General features: G+C 36.4%; 1 protein-coding gene across 17 annotated transcripts in view; it reads left to right on the top strand.

Annotated features, from left to right (window-relative positions):
• Window positions 1-24,137, top strand: part of TCF4 (transcription factor 4) — a 356,514-nt gene that overhangs the window by 236,351 nt on the left and 96,026 nt on the right. For 4 of the 17 annotated variants that reach the window (XM_007429560.4, XM_015888310.3, XM_025167521.2 and 1 more), the window contains exon 1: window positions 13,048-13,211. The exons of the other annotated variants lie outside the window; for them this stretch is intronic. In XM_007429560.4, coding sequence (XP_007429622.1) covers window positions 13,143-13,211 — 69 coding nt within the window. In that variant the 5' untranslated portion in view covers window positions 13,048-13,142. Of the gene's footprint in view, window positions 1-13,047; window positions 13,212-24,137 lie in introns of those variants that run through there. 17 annotated transcript variants of the gene reach the window in all.

Raw genomic sequence — 24,137 nt, forward strand, 5'->3', positions numbered from 1 at the left:
AGATTACAATTTGATGTACCCTTGGAAGTGTTTACACCAATAATGCAGGATTCTTAATAGAAATCTCTAGTTTTATACAGTTACTTACAAACATGTAAGATAGGTACATGTCCCTTTTGACTACATTTTTTTCTTGCACCAAATCATTTACTATTCATAATCATTAATGCATCTCCTAATTATACAGCATATGTCTGTTAACTATTTCATTGCCATTTTTTCTGAGAAGTTCCAGTATTTCACTTTCATGTATGTGTGTGTATACACACACAGATAGAGAGGCAGACAGACATATGTGTGTATGCATGCATCTTTTCAACCCATTCTTGGACCATTTATCACAAATGTTTGCATTTCAAGTAGCTTTGTCTGACACAGAATATTTTTGCAGAAAAGCTTAAAACATGTTGTGATGTGTTACTGAAGTTCAGACAGTAATCAAGACTCGGTTAATAGCTGTCCACTAAAAGAACTAATGAAGGGCAAGCGATGTGCAAAAATCTTAGCTATTGAAAACATTATCCAAAGTGCTAAATATCTTGGATTTAAAAGCCATAAAAGTATGGTTGGTGTTAAAAGCAGAGAATATAGTCACAGATGTTTACAACTACTTTAAATGGAGAAATGATCTGGTTATAGAAGGCCACTACAGTTGAGTAAAAGGTTATAGATATGCATGCTATTTTCTTCATTTACCTTCTTACTTACATACTATTCCATTTAAATTTTATGAAGATGATGATTAAGATCTAGTTTGTAAGGGAATAATACTTTCTGAAGCACATGAAAAAAATGTTACAGAACGTAAATCCCTGTTATTGATTGTTGTTGATAGCCTTGTTTATTTATTTCTGCATCTCCCTCCCTGCGAAGTAGAACAGGCTGCTAGACCCTCCTTCATATTTCCACGGTAGAAATTACCATCTCATGTGAGAATTCAAGCCTCAGAATTGCACTTCTAGCAAAGATAGTTCCCATCTCCAGACATTCCTTTTCACCCCCCCCACCCTTAAGAACTAGGTGTCTACAACAAGCTAGCAATTGTACTGGCACAAGATTAAGACCATTCCCAGGTTCTCCAGCAGAGGACTAAATCAACTCCAATTCTCAGGTTACTATATTAATTAAAGAATCCATCAGAGAGGATTCAGAAATAAACAAATATTGTATTTAAAATAAAATGTAGACTTATTAGAATTAACTACCTGAGTTTAGGATTCTTAATCTTTGGCTGCAGTTACAAGCCAATCCTTAGACTCAGCCACAGGAACTGGCTTCTGTTCCATTACTGATCCTTAGAAGGTAAAACAGATTCTTGGAGGTTGCAAGTAGCTTCCAAGGAAGGATATCCAAACTGTCTAAAATGTGCCTTAGATAACTTGTCCAGTTGTGTTCTGAGTGATTTTGTAGTACCTTTGTAACATAAGATGGAGTCATGGGAAATTCAGACATAATGGAAATTCAGGTAGATTTTGGATTGGGTACGTCCTTTGTTAAAGGAATGATCAAGCAAGACTCAGAGACCCAACATTTTGCTGCCTACTAGTTACAGTTTATACTTTCAGTAACAGGTACTCATTGCAATATGGTAATGCCATTGGATTCCATCCAGGAAGCAGGGGCATTGGGGGGGGGGGGATCAAAAAAGTTAAGAAGGTAGTTGTGACTGTGCACAGAGTTGATGTTGAGAGGATAAAATGAAGCGAGATCTTTGTGGAAACAGCATTGAGGTCCTAAAGAAAAGACAGGTTATAAATCTAATTCTTCCAGTCCTTCTTTAATTTTTCAACCTCCTATTTGATCTAAGGACAGAATAATGCCAGGTCAGTCATTCTGCATTGTGCTATGGGTCCGTTCAGGGTTCCACCAGAACATACGTGCTATTTAATATTTACATAGAGCTGAAGGGGAAAACGATCCAGGATTTGAGATATGAACCTACTGATGACATGCAGCTCTGTCTCTCTTCCCATTACACTCCAGGAGATAGTAATGAACTGGATTAGGCAATAACGTAAACCTAACAAAACAAAAATAGTTTTGGTCAGTAGAAAATATGATTAGGGTGAGTTCTACTGTATGATCTTGCACCCTACACTCTCACGCACACATACACACACCTCTTAAGAGAACTAATACAGTGCAGTGGTTGAAAGGCTGGAATGGGAGGTTTCAGGCCTCCCTTAGGCATGGAAGCCAGCTGGAAGACTAGATTGGGATGTCAAAAAAATCTGTCTACCGACCTTCACTTCACCAGTGTGGGAGATTACGGTCCATAATTTTCTATGAAGACCCTTTCATCCTACATTGGATTGATTCAGGCTAACAGCAACAATACACATGCATATACACATAGACACACATACAGAGTACTGGGACATAGATGAGATTTTCATGCATACATGATGTTGAAGAACAGTGCTGATGTTGTAGTCATCCATATTCAATATGTCAATCCAAATGTTATTTCCACAAAGGTTTTATTATGTATTATGAAAAACATTTCTAGTATGGTGTCTACCTTTGACTGAGTTTATCCTTCATTGTAGGACTGATCACAATTCTTGAGTGTTGTATTAATTTTTCTGCCACTGCAATTTTCCCCACACTTGAATATTATTGATCTAATTTCTAAAAGTAAACTGCAGTTTACTTTTCTGATGTTTTGTGATTAAGAACTTAACAACAAGGACTGAATCATTTTCTTACACTGCTTCAATGTATATGCATTAGTGACTATCAACTATAAAGTGACTGTAGGATTGATTGTTAAAGATTATTGATAATTTTACCATTTTTTCCCCAAAAATTTCAGCCTCAAATACTGACTTACTGGACACTGCCACCAGAGATGGTAATATGAACCAATTTGTTTACATCCCTGCTAACACTGTCTAGAAAGGATGCAATTTATATAATGTAATTTTAGGAAATTGTGATGCCATCTATGAATTATCTTCATTGTTACTTCTTGCTGGCTTGCTAAAATGGATGTAAAAGGAATTCAGTGCCATAAAGAATTCCAATGAAAGCAGATGTTGAGGCCACAGGGAGGGGTGAAGGGGAAGAAGATAATTTTTCATGAGAATCTTCCTCTTCTATGACATCGATTTAATGCACTAAGATCACTACACAAAAATATTTAAGTAACAGTATCAGCAACAGTGCATTTGAAATATTTAAATAAATTGAAACACATAATGGATATTAAAATATGACTCCTGAAAATCCCTACTTTTAAAAGGTATATGACAACACCAACTAGTGAAAAACATTGCCGTTTGATTGAGAGCTTTATTGCTCCTATTCTGTGCTCTCTGCATTGATTTCTGAACTCAGCACAAAGTTTGGATTATTGTCTTTACAGCTTTATTTAGATTAGGAACAGGATGTTCCTAATCAGTATGCGATGTTTGTGTGTATGTATGTGTAATGCAAAGAGTTGTAGTTTTTGCACAAAAAAGGTCTTACCTTCAACCCATGTCAGTTTCCGGTAGAGCTGGCAAAATTCCCAATTTGGATCCATTGTCAGTGGTTTAAAAAGGTTGCATTAACTGGATTTTTATCGGTATGATGCATCCCATCCTTGCATGCCTTTTTCTGTGGAAAATAATCTATAAACTCAGAAATTCATCTCTCCCTATGATCGTATATGCGACATGACTTCTTAAATGGGTATTTCCCTTCAAAATGGATATATTTCTTCCAATATATGCTGCATTTCAGATATTTAGGACATGCTATGTACATAACGATAGGCTTCCATAAAGTTTTGTTTTAGTATTTACTATAGAGAGAAAACCAAATGCAGCTGACACACTGATGTATATAAAATGAATGGATAGATTGTGAGTAGGGGGGAATGAAAGGCCTAGTGTATATGTAGCTCTTCAATATCCAGGACCTCCTTACTGAGATCCAGTTTGGTGTAGTGGTTAAAGGCACTGGATTAAAAGCCAGGAGACTGTGAGTTCTAGCCCTGCCTTAAGCACAAAGCCAGATGGATAACTTTGGGCCAGTCAGTCTTTCTGAGCTCTAGAAAGAAGGCAATGGCGAGTTTGACAAGAAAACTGCATGGACTTGTTCCTGTAGACATCAGGAGTCGGGGTTGACTTGATGGACCATAACAACAACAAGCTCCTTATTGCCACAGAACTTTGCTCTCTAATTTATGCAAAGACAGCAGACTGGATCAGGATACAAGTGGCTTGATCATAGGCTTCATTCCATCCAAGATGTATCACATTAGTAACCTTGGATCAAACACAATCTTATGATTCAATCTCACCATGTGCACAATGAGCACAGTGGTTAAGAGTGAATTACATATGCTAAATAAGCAATAATTCCATATGAAATATGTATTGCTATAAACATGGACGATGAAACACATTTTAGCACTTGTAGGTAAAACAGAACTCTTTTTGTTTTGAAAAGCTTTATTTCATAGGGGTTTTTGGGGGGGGGGCTACAGCTAAATAGCACCATAGATAGACCCACCTAATTAGAACAACTAATTATCTTCCTATATACAGGTAGTTCCCAGTTTAAGAACGAGTTCCGTTCCCAAGGTCTGTCCTTAACTTGAATTCGTGCGTAAGCCAGAACAGTATTATTGCATAATACTGTATAAGTAGCATTGTGTAATGAATTTGACTTCTTAACTAGGGGTCATCCTTAAACTGGGCATTCTTAACTCGGGAACTGTAGTGCAATTTAAGAAAAAAGCCACACATTTTATTGAAAGCTGATCTACCAAAACAAGGCCAGTATAACACCAGGCTAACAAAATTCAAACTCCTGTTTAATTTTTTTGTACTAAATGTCATTGTCATATAATAGACAAGTTCTGTTTTGTCAATTTACATTGGCTATAATACTGGTCTTCTATCAACAATATAACTGGCATACTATTTCAACAATAAGAACTACTCGGTTTTTCTCTTTTCATTGAAAGTACTGTATTCACTGATAGCATCCACAGCTTTTTGTATTTATTGCGACTTTTCTTTTTAAAAACTATTTTTGATATATATGTGTCCAGTTGCAAAGCTGCTTATGCCCTTTTTATTAGGCCTAATAAATAATCGCACAGTCAAGGATGAGTCTTTAGTTGTGAGTGAGTCTTTTGCATCCCGTTAAGTGCTTTCTTCCAGATATTTTATCCCAAAATTTCAAGCTGAATTATTAATGTATAAAACTAAGTGGAGTGGATAAATATGAATTCCAGTGTGAGAAAAGAAATTAAAAGCATGCGTTTGAAAACCAACCTGCTCAAACATATTATGGCCCTTTCTCCAGAATCTCCTGATTAATTGTGTCTTACCTGTCACACAAATCTATACTACTTGGCATCCCACGATGGCACCACGTGGCTATGTGTTTATTGTTTAACTTTATCTTGCCTGCTACAATTATGTCATAACCCCATTCAGCACTTTTCACATAAAGATTTTGCCAACTCTTCAAGAAGATTCTAGTAGCTACACTGAGTATTGCTGCAATTTTTTTTCTACCCAATGAAACTTCAAGGACGTGTACATCAGATCAATGTGGCTTGGTTGCAGACAAAGAAAATGAGACCATGTCAATATAGGGACCAAAGACTGTTGAGCTTGCAGCTCTAATAGCAGTCTATATCCAGATTATCAGACTTTCAAAATGAAATCTTAACTGTCATCCATTTTTAGGCAGGCTTTAAGGAAGGCTTCATTGGGCCAAGCAGAAATAAAAGATCTGCAGCTAAAATAAATTCATAAATAATTTGGTGACCTTCTAATGCACCTTCAATATTTAGGAATAGTCTTTTGAAGTGGGCAGCCATAGTAAATAAATTAACTAATAAAATTCAAGAATGAATTTAGCCCCAATTTATTTATTGTTTTCCCTGCTGAGGGCCATGACAATATGTGAATGGGCAGGATAGACTTTTATTTATTTTGATGGGTTAGGAATAGTTTGTTTTTGTTTTGTTGTAGTGTGTTGTACTTTACGTTTTGTTTTGTTTTGTTTTTGCCCTTTAACGCTTTATTGTTAACTTCTGTCTTTTTTTTCACCTAAATTATATTTTTATGTACATTTGGTTTTCATGAAAGGTGACAGAATGACATAAAAGAAGAATGAAGGAATAGGTGCAATGCGAGTAGAAGAATTTTTGCTGTAACAGCTTTTGCAAATGCCTGTATCTATACAATTTCTAAATAACTCTTGGATTCTTCGTTTCATTTTAGGGTATTTTGATCATGGATGCCAACAAAATTGTTCAGCAAAATCAAGTTTTGTGACTCCATTACTGAAATTTCCTACAATTGGAAACTCATTTCCCTGAAGAAACTGCATAGATTATAACTTACAAAGAAAAATGCAATCACCAGTCCTAAGCCCAATTGTATGGTTAATGAATTCCATTAAACCAAAGTGTGATTTATTAGTTTTAACTTATTGTCTTATATAAACTCAGTCATTATTAGTACAGCATAGTGTATTATAGCTTAAGATGTGAGGTAATCTGAGCCAATTATGGGTAATGCATTTAACCATGTTAAGCAAGTCATGGCTTAACATGATATGTGAAGTGAGTTACACTCTCCAACACACACACACACACACAAACACAAAACAATGTTCAATTTATATAGTTCCAGATAAGTAGCCAATAGTCTCTTCAGCTAAATGTGTTGTAGGTTTGTGCAACTCTAAACTAGTTACCCACTAACCAGAATCAGGGTACAGAGTCATAGACCTGGAAGAAATGGAGCTATTCATATGACAAGTTTAAGACAATATTGATTACTTCCATTTGAAAGTTGTTCTTATTGTGGTCTTTAGCAATATGGTCAAAGAGAATGGGAAGCCAGGAAGTGATACCATCAAAGCAATTTTAAAAGTAGAATTCTCCAGGACATGCTTAGCCTTCTAGCTTTCCTTTCCAGTATTCACTAACACATGTTGTAATTCCTTGCATTTTTTTGACTGGAGAATACCGCAGTGAATAAGGAAAATGAGGATAGAGCTATGATTAACTTGCAACATGAAAGACAGGTTGGCAAGTCCAAAATGCTGACCGAGGCAATCGGTGATAAAACATGATATCCTTCAAAACATGGTATTCCTTCATGTTGAATAAAAGCTTATGAAATTGGCCAATATATTTATAGGGCTAGAATAATTATAAATGATACGTAATTGGTTTTGTTTTCTACTAAGTGATCTACACAGTAGTAGAAAGATTTTGTGACTGTTGGTAGTCATATGCTACGATAAATATCACTGGATTGATTTCAGAGTAAGCTGGGGAACTGGATAATAAATACATTTATTCCGGAAAGAAAGAAAGAAAGAAAGAAAGAAAGAAAGAAAGAAAGAAAGAAAGAAAGAAAGAAAGAAAGAAAGAAAGAAAGAAAGAAAGAAAGAAGGAAGGAAGGAAGGAAGGAAGGAAGGAAGGAAGGAAGGAAGGAAGGAAGGAAGGAAGGAAGGAAGGAAGGAAGGAAGGAAGGAAGGAAGGAAATTTGAAGCTTTAGCTGAATTTTCTGAATCTGGTGGCATCCTTTATTTCTTATTGGTTTGCTTCTTTAATTTCAGCTTTTGTATGGGAGGGTTCTCTCTCTGTCTTTTACTAGCTGCTTTGGTACATTTGTTGGAAAAACACGGTACAAATTTACAACTAAATAGTGTCAGCCTAAAAATAGGATAACAAATATACAACTAAATAGTATCAGCCTATTGATTCCAAAAGGAGTGTGTTTTCCTATAAGTGCTAGCCAGCAGGAAATTGTGCTGGTTGTCAGATCTTGGGATCTACTCTAAGGATCCCAGGATAGAATGCAATCATCTTATGTCCACTCCATTTTCTCTCCATACTAATGAAGACTTGAAATGATACCTTAAATGCTATAAGGCAGAGACTGGAAGCCCATGGACTGTAATGCAGGTCCCCAAGTCATTTGAGTGATGCTCAGAATCTGCAGAAATAAATCACTGAAATTTGGTAGTGAGTTGTCATCCAAAGGGGGTGTGAATTGGCACCAGTTTTTGGTGGGAAACCCAAATGGTATTGCTTCTTTAATCCTGGGACCAGGGCAGCAGTTAGCACTGGAGCTGAGTCCCAATATACATTTCTTCAAGCCTCTGCTCCTGATCCTGTGCCTGTATAACATACAGCAGTGAAGAAGAGGGGGTGCCTTATGGTCCTGTAATCTGTAGAACCAAACTATTTTAAACACAAGCACTTCAGTTAACTCTGGAGTAGAAGAGTGCAAAATGTTTAAAGTTCAAAGCATTTCCAATTCAAATCAAGCTGTCTGGCCTCGCTAAAATGTTTTGGAGCTATTCTGACTTAATCAGAAATATTTCTACCTTGAAACAGCTGAGCTTGCACCTCTGGTAAGGTCAAAACAGCTGCTTCCAACTCAAAGCAGGGAATTTGAACTCAAAATATTTTGTGTGCCTCTACTGGAGATGGTTGAGCATAACAAAGCTATAGCCCATGTTCAAGGAGCTGTAGAACTACAAAGCTGTGTTTTGGAAATCAGACAGTATTCTTATTTGTCTATCTGAATGGATAAATAGGTATAGGTAAAAAAAAATAGTGCTGTAATGTAGCGTTTGATGAATACACTGAGTTCTGTGTAAGTATGTATATTAATTAACAGCAATATTTGAAGGTAGTGTCTCTTATTGGTTTGGAATAACTGGGACTTGGCATTTTAGCAATCTCTGCTACTACCAGCTTTTTGAATCAACAAAATGTAGCTTAACAACTGGCTTTGCTTGGCTCAATGAAATTATCTAAGTAGTTGTTGCCAGATGCAAACTTAGCAGCACTGCATTAGGAGATTGAAACATAGATGACCATCTTTATTATTATGATTATTTTAATGTTTCTGTTAAACCGGTTTCTTTTAGTACTTACTATAGTGTTTTGGTTCTTGATGATCATGACTTGTCACTCCCAGTGTTAAAGCATGAGCTTCCCTAAAGTTGATCCACTTGAGAAATGAGTAAACAATGTTGCGTAGTGGGGACTATCCTTTTCCGGTTCTTTTTTTTTTTTTTAATCGTTAGCTTTTGTAAATATGATGAAACTACATGCATTTTTTTAGAATCTCAAAAATTATTCAGATTTCGGTGACTTTCAGCATTCCTTGCCCATGCTGAAGGCTGCCTCCTTTGTCATTTCTCTATCACCCGTCTGTCTGAAGTATTTGTGTTCTTCCTGTTGACTCCCTTATGAACTTTTATTTCATACTAGTCATAAAATGTTTCTTAAAGAAACAGAAGCAGGTTAAGAGCTGGTGCCTGAAGAAATGACTGTAATTAGAAGACATGTATCCAGTAATTTCTTTAAAAATTACAATTTGGGGCCAGATCCAATAAGTATTTTTCATGAAAAGGTGGGCTGAATGTGAGTTCTTCATTTTCATGGACTGACTGTACTGTAATATCTTAATTTGAATGCAGGAAACTTTCCTTAAATCAAACGTTGGTTGGCCAAACAAATATACTAAGTATTTGCATGCTGCTTAAGCTTGAATCCTTCCCATTGATGTACTCACTTTGATTTTTGCTTTCTTAAGTAATATTTGTGTATGCAGGGCATGGCAGATCTGTTTCTGCATATCTGAATCAAGATTTTATATTGTGGGTCAGGTAAGAGGCTGGCAAAGGAAGGCTACCTGATGGGTCTGACATTTGACTATAATGATTAAGCATTTTTCAAGAGAGGGAATTTATTCCACCATTATAGTACGTACTTCATTGTTTCAGTGCCCACTGTACAAATGCTTTCCCCCATCAAACACTCTGTGCCTTTGCAAACATGTTGTTCAATTTGTGTACAGTCCATATGACTGGGTCATGAACAAACAAGAAAACAGTTTCTTATGTCTATATGTTGTAAGGAAAAAGATTTACATAAACTGGAAACACTAATATTCCTTTGTTTAAATGAAAGACTTCATATATGTGTAATGCACATAGGGATTAGAGGGATAACCTGAGCAATTAGGTTTACTGTGTGGATCTCAAGCAGGATAGGTGAACCATGAAGTGCTATTGAATTGTGGGAGAAGAATCTCATGTTTGAAAATATATAGGAGGTTGTTTTATGCCAAATGAGACTATTGATCCAACAAAGCCATGTGAACCTTACATATGCTAATCAAACTTAAACATGTGTTTCTCATAAATATGTGTGTCTCATAAGAACTCTACATGTGTGACATGGAAAACTTCAGATTTTTGGAAAAATAAGTTGCTGAGAGTTTTCAAATATTCTGGGTTGAATCCAGATTAAGCCTATCGGTAACATTACAAGAAAATACTGGAGGGGCTGCCACCAGGAGGAAGAAAAGGGTTATCTGCTGAATCTAACTTTCATATAGGCCTATAGAGGTCCAAATGTAATTAAAAAGCTATTAACCCAACTTGTCAAAAGTAACCATAGTCTAAACTGCAGTCACTTTCAGAATTGAAAGGTCATTATTTCAAAGCTACTGTTCAGTGGGATCAGACTTCATTAATTTGTGTTTTCCTATAAACATCATAATATGAAATTTCATAATTATCTGATGCCAGTAATTAAAGCTTATAGTGTTAGTCCGATTTTAGAGGGTTGTTTCAGTGACCATGAACTGATTAGAGTGAATTTAGAAGCTTAGATATCAATCAAATTTAGTTTGGGGTAAACTTTTATTAGAATTAAATGTTAATTGCGTATTTGTGAGGAAGATACTAATCCATAACTTTGGGGGAATTCCCCCCTGCATTTACATCCGTCTGGGTGAACACATACAATTTGAAGCTGTACATTTATAAAGAAATGACAACACTTTATTTGCACAAACATAGTAGAATTAAAATTGTGTGATGAAAAAATACATTTTTGGTTTAGGTTGAAACCCCTTGGATATATTTCACTGATAAATCATATATTCAAATAACTAAAAAATCTAAATATACAGCTAAAGTTATCAGTTCTCTCTATAAATGCTATTAATTTCCCATCTCTACCCTCACCCCACTCTCCTTTGTAGATTTACATTTTGTTACGTGGAGACTTGTTTTACTTTGACTTTCTGACCATATAGATTATATACAAAAAATAATTTAAGGGTTGGAAATGTGATCCAGTCAATTTGACAACTAACTGTTGTAATTAGGGGGGGGGAAATCCGCAAAGCATGAAATTCGAATGAAATGTGTGATTATAATTCAAGAACTGTTTATTCAAGTCTCTTAGGACCTCCCAAATAAATGCAGAACAAGGAAGTTAGATAAAGCCCTATGCTTCCTCTTTCTTTTTCTAAAATCTGTGTAGGGGCCGACACTCTACGCAGATTCATAGAGAATACCAAATAAAATTTTACCATGAGCAAAAAAGGACTGCTCAGGACTAACATTGCCATCTCTCGCTGTTTATTAATACTGTATGTGTTTTGTTACCATGTTGAATAGTAGGAAAATAGGTGCTTTGAATTATTAAAGTTGATTCTGGAGAATAGCTGTATGCTCAGATGGCATTTGCTTCAGCATATGCAAATTATTTAGTTTCATTTGGGATCAATTCCCAGGGGCACCCCTTTCCTCTGATGCTCTGAATTTGGCAGGCTGAATCCAGTCCCATTCTTCTCTCGCGTGCACTCTCTCCCCACCCAGCACTTTTAGACCAGTTTTCCCATTTTTGGATTAGATGGTACAGGGTAAAAGAAAATTAAGAGGCAGGGTCCACCCACTGGCATCATATCGTGCTGTGAACACGTTTTATTTATCTTCCTAGGCTGAGGAAAACAAAACGCGAAGCCTGGAGAACAGTTTGTGGAGATCCAGGCGAGTGAGCTGCCTTCAGCGTCAGAGGAATGGAAAGGATTTCCTGCCTTGTTTTTGGGGGGGGGGGTTCCCAAAGAAAAGATATATTTTTCCCACAGCCCCAGACGTTAAAGGCTTCTTCAGAAAGCCCTCTTCGTTCCAAATGTTATCCGGGGGAACTTCTCAGAGGCGACGTAGTAATATTAAGCAAACCGAAACGTGCATTGCCAGCTCCTTCCCCTCCGTTCCCCCCATCCACCCCCCCCAAAAAAACCCAAGCCGAAATAAACAGACAAACAAACAAGTGCACGGCCAGTTCCTTGCCGATTGATTTCCCTTGAAGCGAGCGCCAGCTCCGTAGTTGAATTAACTTCTAACGCTTCCAGCCTATTTCCTGCTTCCAACAGAAAAGCCAGGGATTTAGAGGGAAAATAAAAATAACCATCTTCTTCATCCTCCTCCTCATCACCGCCACCACCACCATCACCCCTGCTACCGCCAGCGCCCTAAGCTTGCAGCAGCGTTTCCCTGTTTCATTTTCAACCCTTATTTTGTAGGTGGTTGACCAGGCTGTGAGAAAACTGTTCCTCTTTCCTTTTCAGCGAGGTCAGAGACGTGTGGGCTTTTTTTTTTTTAAACCCCCCCCCCTCCCGTTTCCCTGAGTCGAGTTCTCAGGCAGCTGCATACAATGCTGGGAGGCAGCCAGCAGCACAGACAGATGGCACAGTTATTAGATGTGCATCATACGATTCCCTTCCTGCCACTCGCTTTTTAATCAAATTAAAACAAAAAAAGAGTGGGAGAAGGGGGGGGGGGGAGTCAATTAACTGCATTTGTATTCTCTTCAATAATCGACCCTATTCCACTTTTTACCCTAAGGCGGTTCAGTGGAAATTTTAGGAAAGAGAAGAGCGAATGCAACTTTTTTTTTTATTATTATTATTATTATTTAATTTTTTTTTTTTAAAGCACTGAGAATCAATGTTATTCCAGCAAGTAGACCAATCCAGTCACCGGTGGAAGCTCTCTCTCTCTCTCTCTCTCTCTCTCTCTCTCTCTTTGCATTAGGAATTGCAGCTAAATCAGAACTGGGAAGGGTTCCAGATTTGCTCTGGAAAGTTAACTGTCTCAGAGAAGACTCCTAGCCGCCGCCTCCCCCCCCCCCTCCCCAGCACCCCTAACGTCAGGAATGGTTTCTTCCTGCTTTGCATATTCACCATGCTTGGCCTGGCCATATGGGAAAATGCGACTGAAGGAATTGTTGTGAAAAAAGGGACAGCGAGTTTGAAATAAAAGTTGTTAGAGTGGTACTGGAGAGAAAAAAAGAATTCAAGACCATGTATTGTGCATACACAATTCCAGGCATGGGCGGAAATTCTTTGATGTACTACTATAATGGGAAAGCGGTAAGCTCGCTCTGTAATTAAAGGTGTAATTTTGACAAGTTTTATTGTCGTACGAATGAGAGTCATTTGCTGCATTTATTGCTTTGGAAGTTGTTCTGGGCTGTTTCAGTCTACCTTCTGCCTGAGCTATCTAATTCTTGCTAATGTTATAGTATTAAGCGTAGGGATTGTAAGGTAAGGAAAGAAAATTTAATTTCGGAAAATGCCTTCAGTAAGTGGCAAAGGGTTTTGCAACCTGAAACTTTTTAGTTAGGTCCAACTTGGTCCTTTTTCAGCTAGTGTTTTCTTACTTATTTGAATTGTGTTTAGGAATAAGGACATTCTTTAAGCCAGGAGAAAGAGCTCAGTTGTCTGTTCAGATAAGTCCCCCCCCCCCCCCGAAACAAGCTTTGCAGCTTCCCGAATCAGGCTTTGCAGCTGAAGCAATTGAGAAAGAACTGACAGAGGAAAAAACTGATGTAGAACGCGAATTTGAGATTGAAATGCAATGAAAAGAATAAGCACGATGCAAAATTACAAAACAAGAGAGAGAGAATCTTGCCAACATCCTCTTCAATGATGTAGAATTCGTGCCCTGCATCTGAGCTTTTTCTTCCATTAGAAATACTTGATTTAAGAAAAAGAAATATGTTCTGGTATTTTGCACACAACTTGAGAAAAAGGTTTATACTTACCATCTGGAAGGTTGTTTATTTTTTATATTTTGGTTATGTCCTCAGAATTTATTTATTTATTTATTTCTTTCTTTCTTTCTTTCTTTCTTTCTTTCTTTCTTTCTTTCTTTCTTTCTTTCTTTCTTTCTTTCTTTCTTTCTATGGGCTATGGAGGAAGAAAGATGTGTTTCTGAAAAAGCTGGAAAATAATATATTAAGGTTCTGGAGAAAAGGCAGGGCTGAAGTCTGTGTTGTTTCAACTTCTAGCATTACATCTGATACCAATCAGGGTACAGCGAGTTAGGCCAAAAGGGAACTATTACAGCTTTAAACAAGGCCCATTTTAGAGTAGGGGGTTGGCACAAAATAATTAAACAATACATATGAATGTGTGTTGCAGAAAAACATACGCAGATACGCACACATGTAACACATATAGATAGATTACATTATTTTATACAGCAAATTTATCCTTATCATGGAGGCATCTTTTAGAATGGTTACTATTTTTCCCCATGACTTCCAATTTTTTGGTTACAATCAAGAACTGTAAACTTTGTTGATTCATTATATTGTTCCTAAAGGATATTATGGAGTAATGCAATTTGTTAAGGAAGTATTTAGTTTTAACTAAGAACTATGAACTGTTTGCATGAGTTTTTTTTTTTTTTTTTAAGATAATTTGGGGTTTATTTACAAACCTGCATTCCCATACATTAGGCAGTTATTTTATGCATTGGATGTGGAGTTTATAAATTTTGGTAGGAAATGATGTCGTTTTAAAAATGTTAAGATTGGGAAATAGTGAATTGTCCAGTATTTAGGCATCTCAATTGTAGTATTTTCCCAAAAAAAAAAATGCATGAGTATAGTTTTGATGGGGTAGATGAGATCCATGAATTCAAGCTGTCACTGTTTTAGTGTTGTGGATTTAAAGTTATAAAACTTTGTAAAAAAATTAAACATTCACCTGGCACATATGTCTTCAGCACAGTGGAATGTATTCTGTCTAGTTTGTGGATAAACAGAAGGATATATGACATCATATTGCAAGTTACCTTTGTCTGTTCACCCATTAATAAATATTTTCATTTAGGGTTGATTTTTGGAGGGGAGGGTAGAGAGAATCAGAATAGGAAGATGGTACTTGTACAATCAAGATAGCTGTCAAACCAAATGTATTTATAGGAACTGTTAAATGACGTTTATTAAAAACAAATCTGTTGGTGTGTGTTCAAGAAAAAGGCAACAAACTTCACACTTCCACGTGCATTGGAATCTGTGTGCCTGTGTGGTGGTGAAGAGAATAAACATTGGGGGTATCAGCAGAAGGCAATCTGATCTCCCTCAAACTGGAGCAATCTAAATTTTACCTTTCTGAAGAGTCATCAGTCGTAATAGTACATTTATGGAACCTTTGTGGATGAGGCCACAATTGTGGCACTTGGTGAGAAAGAAGGAATTGTCTGGGTGTGCGTGCATGGTGCGGACACGTGCATTCACACGCATGGAGGTATATATTTGAAGAGGATATATTTTTATATGGCCAGTATTGTTCTTGCTCAGATTATATGTTGTGCAGCTCTTGATCTGGTGCCAGGCATCTTGCAGATGCTGTGTGTGCCCTGCATGAATTGTGTAGAACGTCTGTCGGGAAGTGCTAGATTTCATTTCAAGTGTTGCACTTCCTCCAGTTTGCGCAACCAAAATACAGGCTACATTATTTTTCAGGAGCCTTCTTGCCTTTATACAAGACATAGCCTAAAATTCCTCCTCCTCCTCCTCCTCCTCCTCATCTTCTCTCCCCACCCGACAAGCCAATGACTTGTTTTAAATTCAGTTTGAACTCTCTGAACTGAGAACAGCCAGCGGAAGCAGGTCTTCCCTGGGAATAAACAAAAGTGGGGAAAATGGCAAAATCATTCCAGATCTTTCGGTATTTATATTAGGGTGGGTGGGAAAAAGAGCTTAGTTGGGAATGAGGTCTCTTACTGTCTCTTTTATTATTATTATTTTTTTAAGGCAAAAGACATCTGACCGATGGGGGCTTTCAGATTAATCTGTTTTTATAACAAAAGCATTATAGTGGTTAAGGAAGTCATACACTTCCTTTTTTCCTGTTCACCTGTTGTTCGTGTCATCTGCTTTCTCAGTAAGCATATATTTCTTTAAAATCGAAGTTTCTTTCTTTAAAAAAATAAAGAACACTTTCAGGAGAATAACTGTATATTTAATAACGGTATGTATAGTATATATGTGGTGCTCACTTTCTTGGTAATGCTTAGATTTTTCATTTTTTAAGTTTCCTATTTATTTTTGTAATGCATGCCTCACTTATGTAACATCTTAGCGTAATAACTTTATTGACAAAGCCTCTGCAGTTGAAAAAGCTTTGCCTCTCCAAACTCTTAAGACATTAAGATATCTCTTATGGCATGTATGGTCTGAAATTCTGTAGTCTCACTTTTTTAATCACATGTTTAGAATTCCTAATTGCACATGGCTGAGATTTTAGCAAGCAGTTGTTTGATCAAATGACATACTTGAAAGAACATGGAGACAGCAAAGATGACATTATTGCAAATGAAATTGAAAACAAAAGTGGCAAAACTTTCACTTAATAGTATTTTAAGATCTCATCATTGATTCTCACCCACATGTGCATGTGTTAAATCATATAGAGAGCCCTATAATTATCATAATTGCTCTTTTTTGTACATTATACCAACAAGCGTGAAGCCATCTCACCAAATAGTGGTTCTGAAATAGTTATTTGTGAAGTTCTCAAATCAAAAAACTAAATGCTAATGTGTTTTTGTGTTTGCATTCTGTCTGTCCTTATTATTATTAACCTTTTTCAGCCACATACAGTTATAAGAAATAAATAATCCATAGTATTGTTCCTACTGTCTAGGCCAAATAATATAATTAATTCTATTTATTAACAAGGAGTAAATTTATTTCATTTATACACAGAGAGTAAAGAATATGTGTAATGGCAAATCATACTTATTGTTGTCTCCTTTCCCGTAAAATTAAATATCTGCCAAGTAGATTTCTCTATATTTAATTCTTTTTCCAAGAGAAACATTACAACTCATAGCCAGTAGTTAAAATCATTCTCCATATGGAGGAGATAAGTTTGTGATACTGAAGTTTTAGAAATACTGAAAATCCGAAATAAAATATATACAGACCATTATACAATAACGTGTCAAAAATCTTAGTAAAAAATCCAGTCCATTGAAATCTGTGAGGCCTGTATGATTTAAGGCGTCACATTAGTATTATGCATATCATCTAATTATATCATAAACAATTTGACAATATTATAAATATTTTAATTATATGTATTTTCATACACCCACATACAAGCTTATGGCTGCAAACCATGCAGCTAATAGAAAGTTGTTGTGTTTTTTTTTTGCTAACACTCTAACATATATAGTAATCTCCCAATTCATCATATAACTTAATCTGTAATAAATTATTTTGTGAATATTTTATTGATACCAAGAAATAATAGGAAAAGATTAGTATATACTTTTAATATTTAATAATACTTTAATATTAAAAACCCTACACGCATGCCTATCCTGTCCCATTTCTGGTGGTGTGTTTGTACAAGTAAAACAGAAGATATTTCATATTTAAAGTTTTGTAAGGATAAAAAAAAATAACCATTCTTTCTCAGATAACTCATTTTTTTAACACTGATTTAACAATGGTATTAGCTGTTTCTATTAAAAAATTAAGCTTCTGTACTTTTCAGAATAGATGGTTTAGGATATACTGTCAGTCCTCATTTTTTAATGTAGCCTTACACTGCTGCAATAGAACATCTAATGAATAATCTGCAGACCTCTTCTTCATGATATGCATAAACTTGAAATTGTTTTAGAAACAAGTCTGCATCCCACAGTTCTCTTACAAATGAAATAGCGGTTGTTTTATGGAATAATGAATTGATGACCCATACCCGGAAAATTACTATATGGTGTCCTTAAGCAATATATTCTTCTAATCCTGGACTGAAAACATATGGGGGGGGGGAGATGGAGGGAGGAGAGAAGTAGATTGGTTTGAAAATGCTCATTCCCAGTAGAGCCTTTGAAATACCTTTCCAAGTGTTTCACAGAAATTGTGCAGAAGGGCAGTTTGCTTCCTGTTTGAAAATATGTCTGGTTCATGTTATACTCGGTTTATTGTAAGATTGCCATAGTATGTCAAGGACCAAGGGTTTAGCAGTGCATTTTAGCATGATGTGTTTAGAAAAAAGCAAAAAAGAGACATGGCGATCTCGAATCATAGGGATATTCCTGGCTTCATTTACGTGTGTGTTCGTGTGTGTGTGTGGTGTATGTATGTATGTAGAGAGGGAGAGAGAGCAAGGGGTGCCTTTGGAAGAGCTAATGTTCTATCTATGAGAGAGAATCTGTGATAAATGATAAAACTGTAGAATACTGCGAGCCTGATCTGTAACCGAATGAAGTTGAGTCAAAACAATTTTGTTTGGCTTGCAATCTGTGAGGATAATTTGGTTAAACTCGAGTAACTCAGCTTAACTGGACTGTGGATCGGCTATACTTTTGTTTTGTCTGAATACTTGTCTGTCAGACCAGCTTTGCTTTTGACAAGCTTCTTATACACATAAAGGATGTCTGTCTTAAAACACATGTCGGGAAATTGTATGTTCTAGAGAACACAGATGAAGCTGACTGATATTGCTAAAGGAAACTGAAAACTTAGTTTCACACCCCAGCTTCCAGAAGTCAGGCATTCTATTAATTAACATATTTTAATGTTTTTGTTCTGGGAACCGAAGCATATGAATCTCAGTCATGTTCTTGAAGAATCCACTCTATCATATATATGCCCATATGTAAGGTTTAAACTCTTGCAGTTGCCAACTGGACATCTATTAGAATTTTTAGATGTTCCTTTTTATTGCTCTTCTTGTTATTGTTTGTGACTGGAATAAGCAAATTGCTCTGCATATGCAGGAGGCTAAATAGTTTGAGGAATTATCTCTCTTAAAATTAGATGGTTGCAAAAAGCACATTAGAAGGATACACTTCACAGAAAGTTTATTTGCTCTCATGGATCGGAATTGTCTTATCTCTCTCAAGTATCAAAACAAGAGGTAAACATACCCCAGGTTGAAGTTGCATAATTTGCCACACTATAATTGTCTGTATTATTATTAGAAGTATCATTTTGCCATAGCTCATAATACAAGAACAATCTGCATTTATGATTCCATTTGTATTGTATTCCACAGATGACTAAAAGAGAGGCAGGGAAGTAAACGTGTGTGACCGTGCATATTTGTGTATACATAGAAAGGGGAAGAAATAGTTCTGCATGCGTGGTATATTTCCCTCAAAGTTTTTATTTTATTCTTGTGGTGACCCAAAAGATCAATGAAGTTGAAAAGAGAGGAAACTCTGTACACCTGCATGATTTTAATAGGTTCCTAAGCAGAAATGGGGCTGCTATAAATATCACATTGTGCAAAATCAAGGCGTACTAAAAGAGGTGTGGTTGAGCATTTGAGCCAGTACGAGCCAAATAGGAACAGTCTAAGGCTGAGCGATAACAAATGAACATGGGGCTGGGATGTGTCTCTGCTTACACACCCCTGAAATGTGTAGTGTTTGCCTGTCATTTCCAGGGACCCAGAGCCGAGCTTTCATAGACACCAAATTACACTCGTTTTGAGAGAAGGCAGTGTTGATATAATTGGTGGGGCAGCGAGACAATGTTCGATTCCAGCTGCTTCCATTGTAGCGGACCTGCAAACACAGAGAGCATGTTAACAATACAGACTAACATTTGACTTGGCTTTTTCACCTTTGTGTTTTAGTGAGAATTATAGACTTAAGAAACCCTAACTACTGGCAGTAAGGCTGATGTGACACTAAGGTCTATAATACTAGGATTTTCACTTTGGAGCATTGTGTCTGTGTGTGGACATGTACACATAAACACACACTCATATGGGCATTCACACATACTTGTTAGCAAAGTTCTTATAATTACGAGAAGTTTTGTAGGTGGCCATTATTATTACAAAGTTCTTGAATTTTTCTGGCTTGGATTCCTCCACGTGTATGGTCAGTTAAAGTCCGTTCTCTTTAATAAAATATGTATTTCACATATTTCCTTGCCTTGAAGGGCAGTTGATAGAAAATATTGTGCCGATTGTCCCTAAATCATCTTTGCTTTAAAGGATAAAGGGAATAAAGTTGAATTGTGGAATAGCTTTGTTGATTTGGAGGGGGGGGCTAGGAGAGAGTAGAATCTACAGTGATGTTGCCTGCATATTTAAACCCCATTAAGGAGTGACATGATTAAAATAATCAAATGTATTACTTAAAAAATTAAAAAAGATAAGTAGTGCACCCCGTTATTTTATTGACTTTTAAATATGAATTGCAGAAATGTTTACACTTTTAATGGCATTATTAAGCTAAACTGACAGATCAGCGGGAAAAAGTTGATTGCCCAGCATATTATTAACGCTGCACCTGTTACAACAATTCCAGTAGATGCAGAATAACATGGAGTGTAGCTGTGATCCTTTAGGCAGTTTTTGAGAGCAGTTATAGGGTGGGATTAAAAAAAGAAGAAAGTAAACTTAGGCAGAGCACTGATAAAAACTGGATTGGGAGGAGGTCCCATTGGAATCAACTGAATTTACTTTTGAGTAGGTATGCATAGGATTGCAGAAATTTTCTCTGTGGCATATTATGCTAGCTTTGATTACCATAGAAGCTTTCAATAATGTTGATAGCAGTTGGTAACTAATACTCAGAATTAAAATTTATACTTTCTATAATGTTTACTGCTTCTTAAGGTTCTGGTACCGAGACATATAGAAATGTGTGCCCAGATACTAAACAGACCACCATGTTTGCCATGCCCCTTGCTTTGAAGAAAGTAAATTTGAATGCAAATTAAACTGAAAACACTAGGATGTATTGTCCAAAAATAAATTTAGAATTGTGGTTTCACAGGCATATGTGCTGCAATTCGTTGCATAGCTGTTTGGGTTTGCATTCTGCTAAAATTGCTTGCATAATTGCACTATTGATAAATGATGCCTTCTTGAAATTTAATAAAAATTGTACTGATTCAAGTTTCTCATTTTGCCATCTTAAAAGCGACATGAACTTTGCAGAGTCTTGGTGACCCACACCAGTGTAGTTTTCCATTGTTGTTTGCCTTGTGGGAATAATCTTGGTCTGTCCTGCAGCATCTGTTATGCGTTCTGTGACGTGAGCAAAGCAGTGCATACTCAAAGTAGGAGCATAAGGCCATGGTTATTTTCTACCCATGTCCTGCATATTTCTCTATTATTAATCATGGCTTGAAAATACATCTTCAAAACATTCCTTGTATATTTTAGAAACCCTTACGATAATCCTCTAAGGTTGGTTTGTTGCCCCCCCCCCCAAATCGCAGGTCAATACTGAGCGTATAACAACTTGTCCTCCCCTGCCTATTAAATTTTGTAGACAAAAATCTGGCCTTTGGAAGTTACAGGGGCATATTCAGTTCCTACTCCATTAGATATTCAAAGTAGAGAGTGGGAGTTCTAGTCTGTAGTTAAATTTGGCAACTCCTAACATAGGAATTAAAAACTTTTCTTGTTTCTATTAGTTCAAAATTGAGCACTCTTACTATCCTTCTTTAATCTCTAAATAATTGCTGCTGTTTTAGGATTGTGGGTACTAAAATTAGTTCCATTTTGGGTTTATTTTGAGCTAATGTATTGCTTCCCTGAATAGGCAAGGAAAGAGGGTGTGACAATTACGAAAGTAATGGTTAAATTGTTTCTGTGCTGCCTGCAATTTTTGTATGGACTATATAATGCTGGAGCTTCAGATTAATGCAAAGTTACCCATTTCTAAAATTACACTCCTCTATTTCTGTAATTAAAAATACAGAGTTAAGCTATAAGCAGATATGAAGCAGATAATTTTTACCGTTATGGCAGTGACCCTTTTTCCTGTCTGGATGGGCAATAAATTCCATGCATTCACCATTGCCAGAGCATGACTGAATAACAGGCTGAAACCTGTTATTAGATATCTATGTAATGCCAGTCATACCGGAAGTTTGGTTGGCAGAGGGGATAATATGTACAGATCAGGCATGTTTTCATTCAACTAGTTTTCAGCACAGCGGCCATGTTCGAATTAGTTATTTTCAAATTCTGACAGCTGTGCTATTTAAAACAATCCCAGCTGTTGTGATGTAAAATTGAATTTTCTATTAACACCTGAAAAAAAAAAAAAACTTGGTGTAGTATTAAATATCCGACCGCTGGAACAGTAAGATGATATTTTCTGATTTGTCTTTGGTAATCCCATTTACCAAATAAGCAATCCTATGCATGCAGTGTTGAAATCAGCTGCAGTAGGAAAGAGCTACATAATGGATTTAGTCTTCTTGAACATTTGATACCTCTCTATGAAAACTTACCAAGAAGTAAATTCCATTCAGCGCTCTCGGACTTATTTTGTTTTGGCTTACAGGGAAAGGCATACCTGTTAACATTCTTATCAATCTAATATGGGTGGAATCTGATTAACTGTACAAAAGCAGAGTCATATATTTTAAAGGGTGCATCTCAAATATCCATAATTCATCCTGACTACATTTATTCTACAGAGAATAAAGTTTGTAAGTCCCAAGACATGTTTTTACAATGAATTAGAACCATTTTTAAGACACTGGAGCCAATATGTTTCCCAGCTTTAAGATAGTTTTAAAATCCAACATATTTTTCACATTTTTACTGTGGAGGAACACCCCTATAATAAATAGGACTTATTCTCAATCATACATGTATAGGACTACATTATATATGAGGATGCAATATCCTGATATGTAACTACAAGAATAAGTGGGCTTCAGACTTCCAGGAACTAGAATCCTAAAACCCACCATCCACAGCCTATTGCAAAAGGTATACCTTTAAAATTACAGAATTCTGAGCGCAGATATTTCTAAATCTAATTTATTATTATTATGGCTGGTCGCACAGTCAGCCAGAGGTTTACACTGGATTTGGCATTTTTATCCACCTATTGAGTCCTTCCCAAGGACCTGGGACAGGCAGATGTTATTGTTTGATGGTGTTAAAGGTGTTGTTGTTGTTGTTGTTGTTGAAGTTCTCCCATATAAAAACTAGTGGCTATGCTTCTAAACCTTTCATAGTACAGTTTTAGCCTGGGAAGAGATCTCTTCTTGCTATACCCATCTGAAATTTATCCTGAAATCTGCCAGTAAACCTACATCTACTAAATCAGTGAATCTAAATCTACTTTCCCCCTTAAACTTGCAGTTAAACAATCCACTCTCTCTATCACTATCAGCATGCATGGAATTCTCTGGAGTTAAAACCTTAAAGTGTAAATGAATTAATACAAATGGACGAAACGGACACTTTCAGCTGTACAAAAAGCTTTCTCTTATTATGCCAGATTATTGCTATTTGCTACCACAAGCAGCTGCTATTTTGGTGTCATTTTGTTCTGTTTTCAAATAGTGCTTGTTCAGCTACTGAGTAGGAATAGTTCTATCTATCCTCACATAGCCACTCTGATTTGACTGTGTTTGTGTTGGGGAAATAAAGTTAATTTAGAGTGATGGCCTTTGATTAGTTCTATTTGATAACAAGGAAGAAAAAACAATTTAATTCCAAGCAGTCAAGGATGAAAAGAAGCTCATTTGGGATCAAGTTAAGAGCTTGACTGTGAGTTGCGTTCTGGGCCTATGAATAGTGTCCCTCCCCCCCCGCCATATATTTTTTGAAAAACTAGCTAGCATTGAGGAAGGGACATTCTATAGGATGGCAAATGTTCGCTAACTACAATTCCTTTCATTGACTCCATTCATATTTGTTTGTTTTAACGTTGGTATACTATTTTTCATTCACTGACTCTTTGTGTGTCTCATATAATGCAGTACCAATTAACATTCCATAATGATTAGGCTACAAATCCTATATGTTAGTAATACATAGGAAGCCTTATAGTATATGTGTGTGTGTGTGGGTATAAAACACAATACAGAATTAACTTCTGCATGTAAATTGTCTGTGTGTAAGCAAAATTAGGAAATGCATACATTTATCATATTCCTTCTCCTTGCAGACTCAGTGCTTTCCAGCTTGTACTGCTAATGCAAAAATCTGTAAGACTGAACCAGATTATAAAAAGGAGCTTCTCAAACTTGATCCAGAAATCCAGGAATTACTGTA

The sequence above is a fragment of the Python bivittatus genome, unplaced genomic scaffold, assembly GCF_059951505.1.
Source record: "Python bivittatus isolate LINGU-HERP-01145 unplaced genomic scaffold, Pbiv_v1 ctg000570_np1212, whole genome shotgun sequence".
Taxonomy (NCBI): Eukaryota; Metazoa; Chordata; class Lepidosauria; order Squamata; family Pythonidae; genus Python; species Python bivittatus.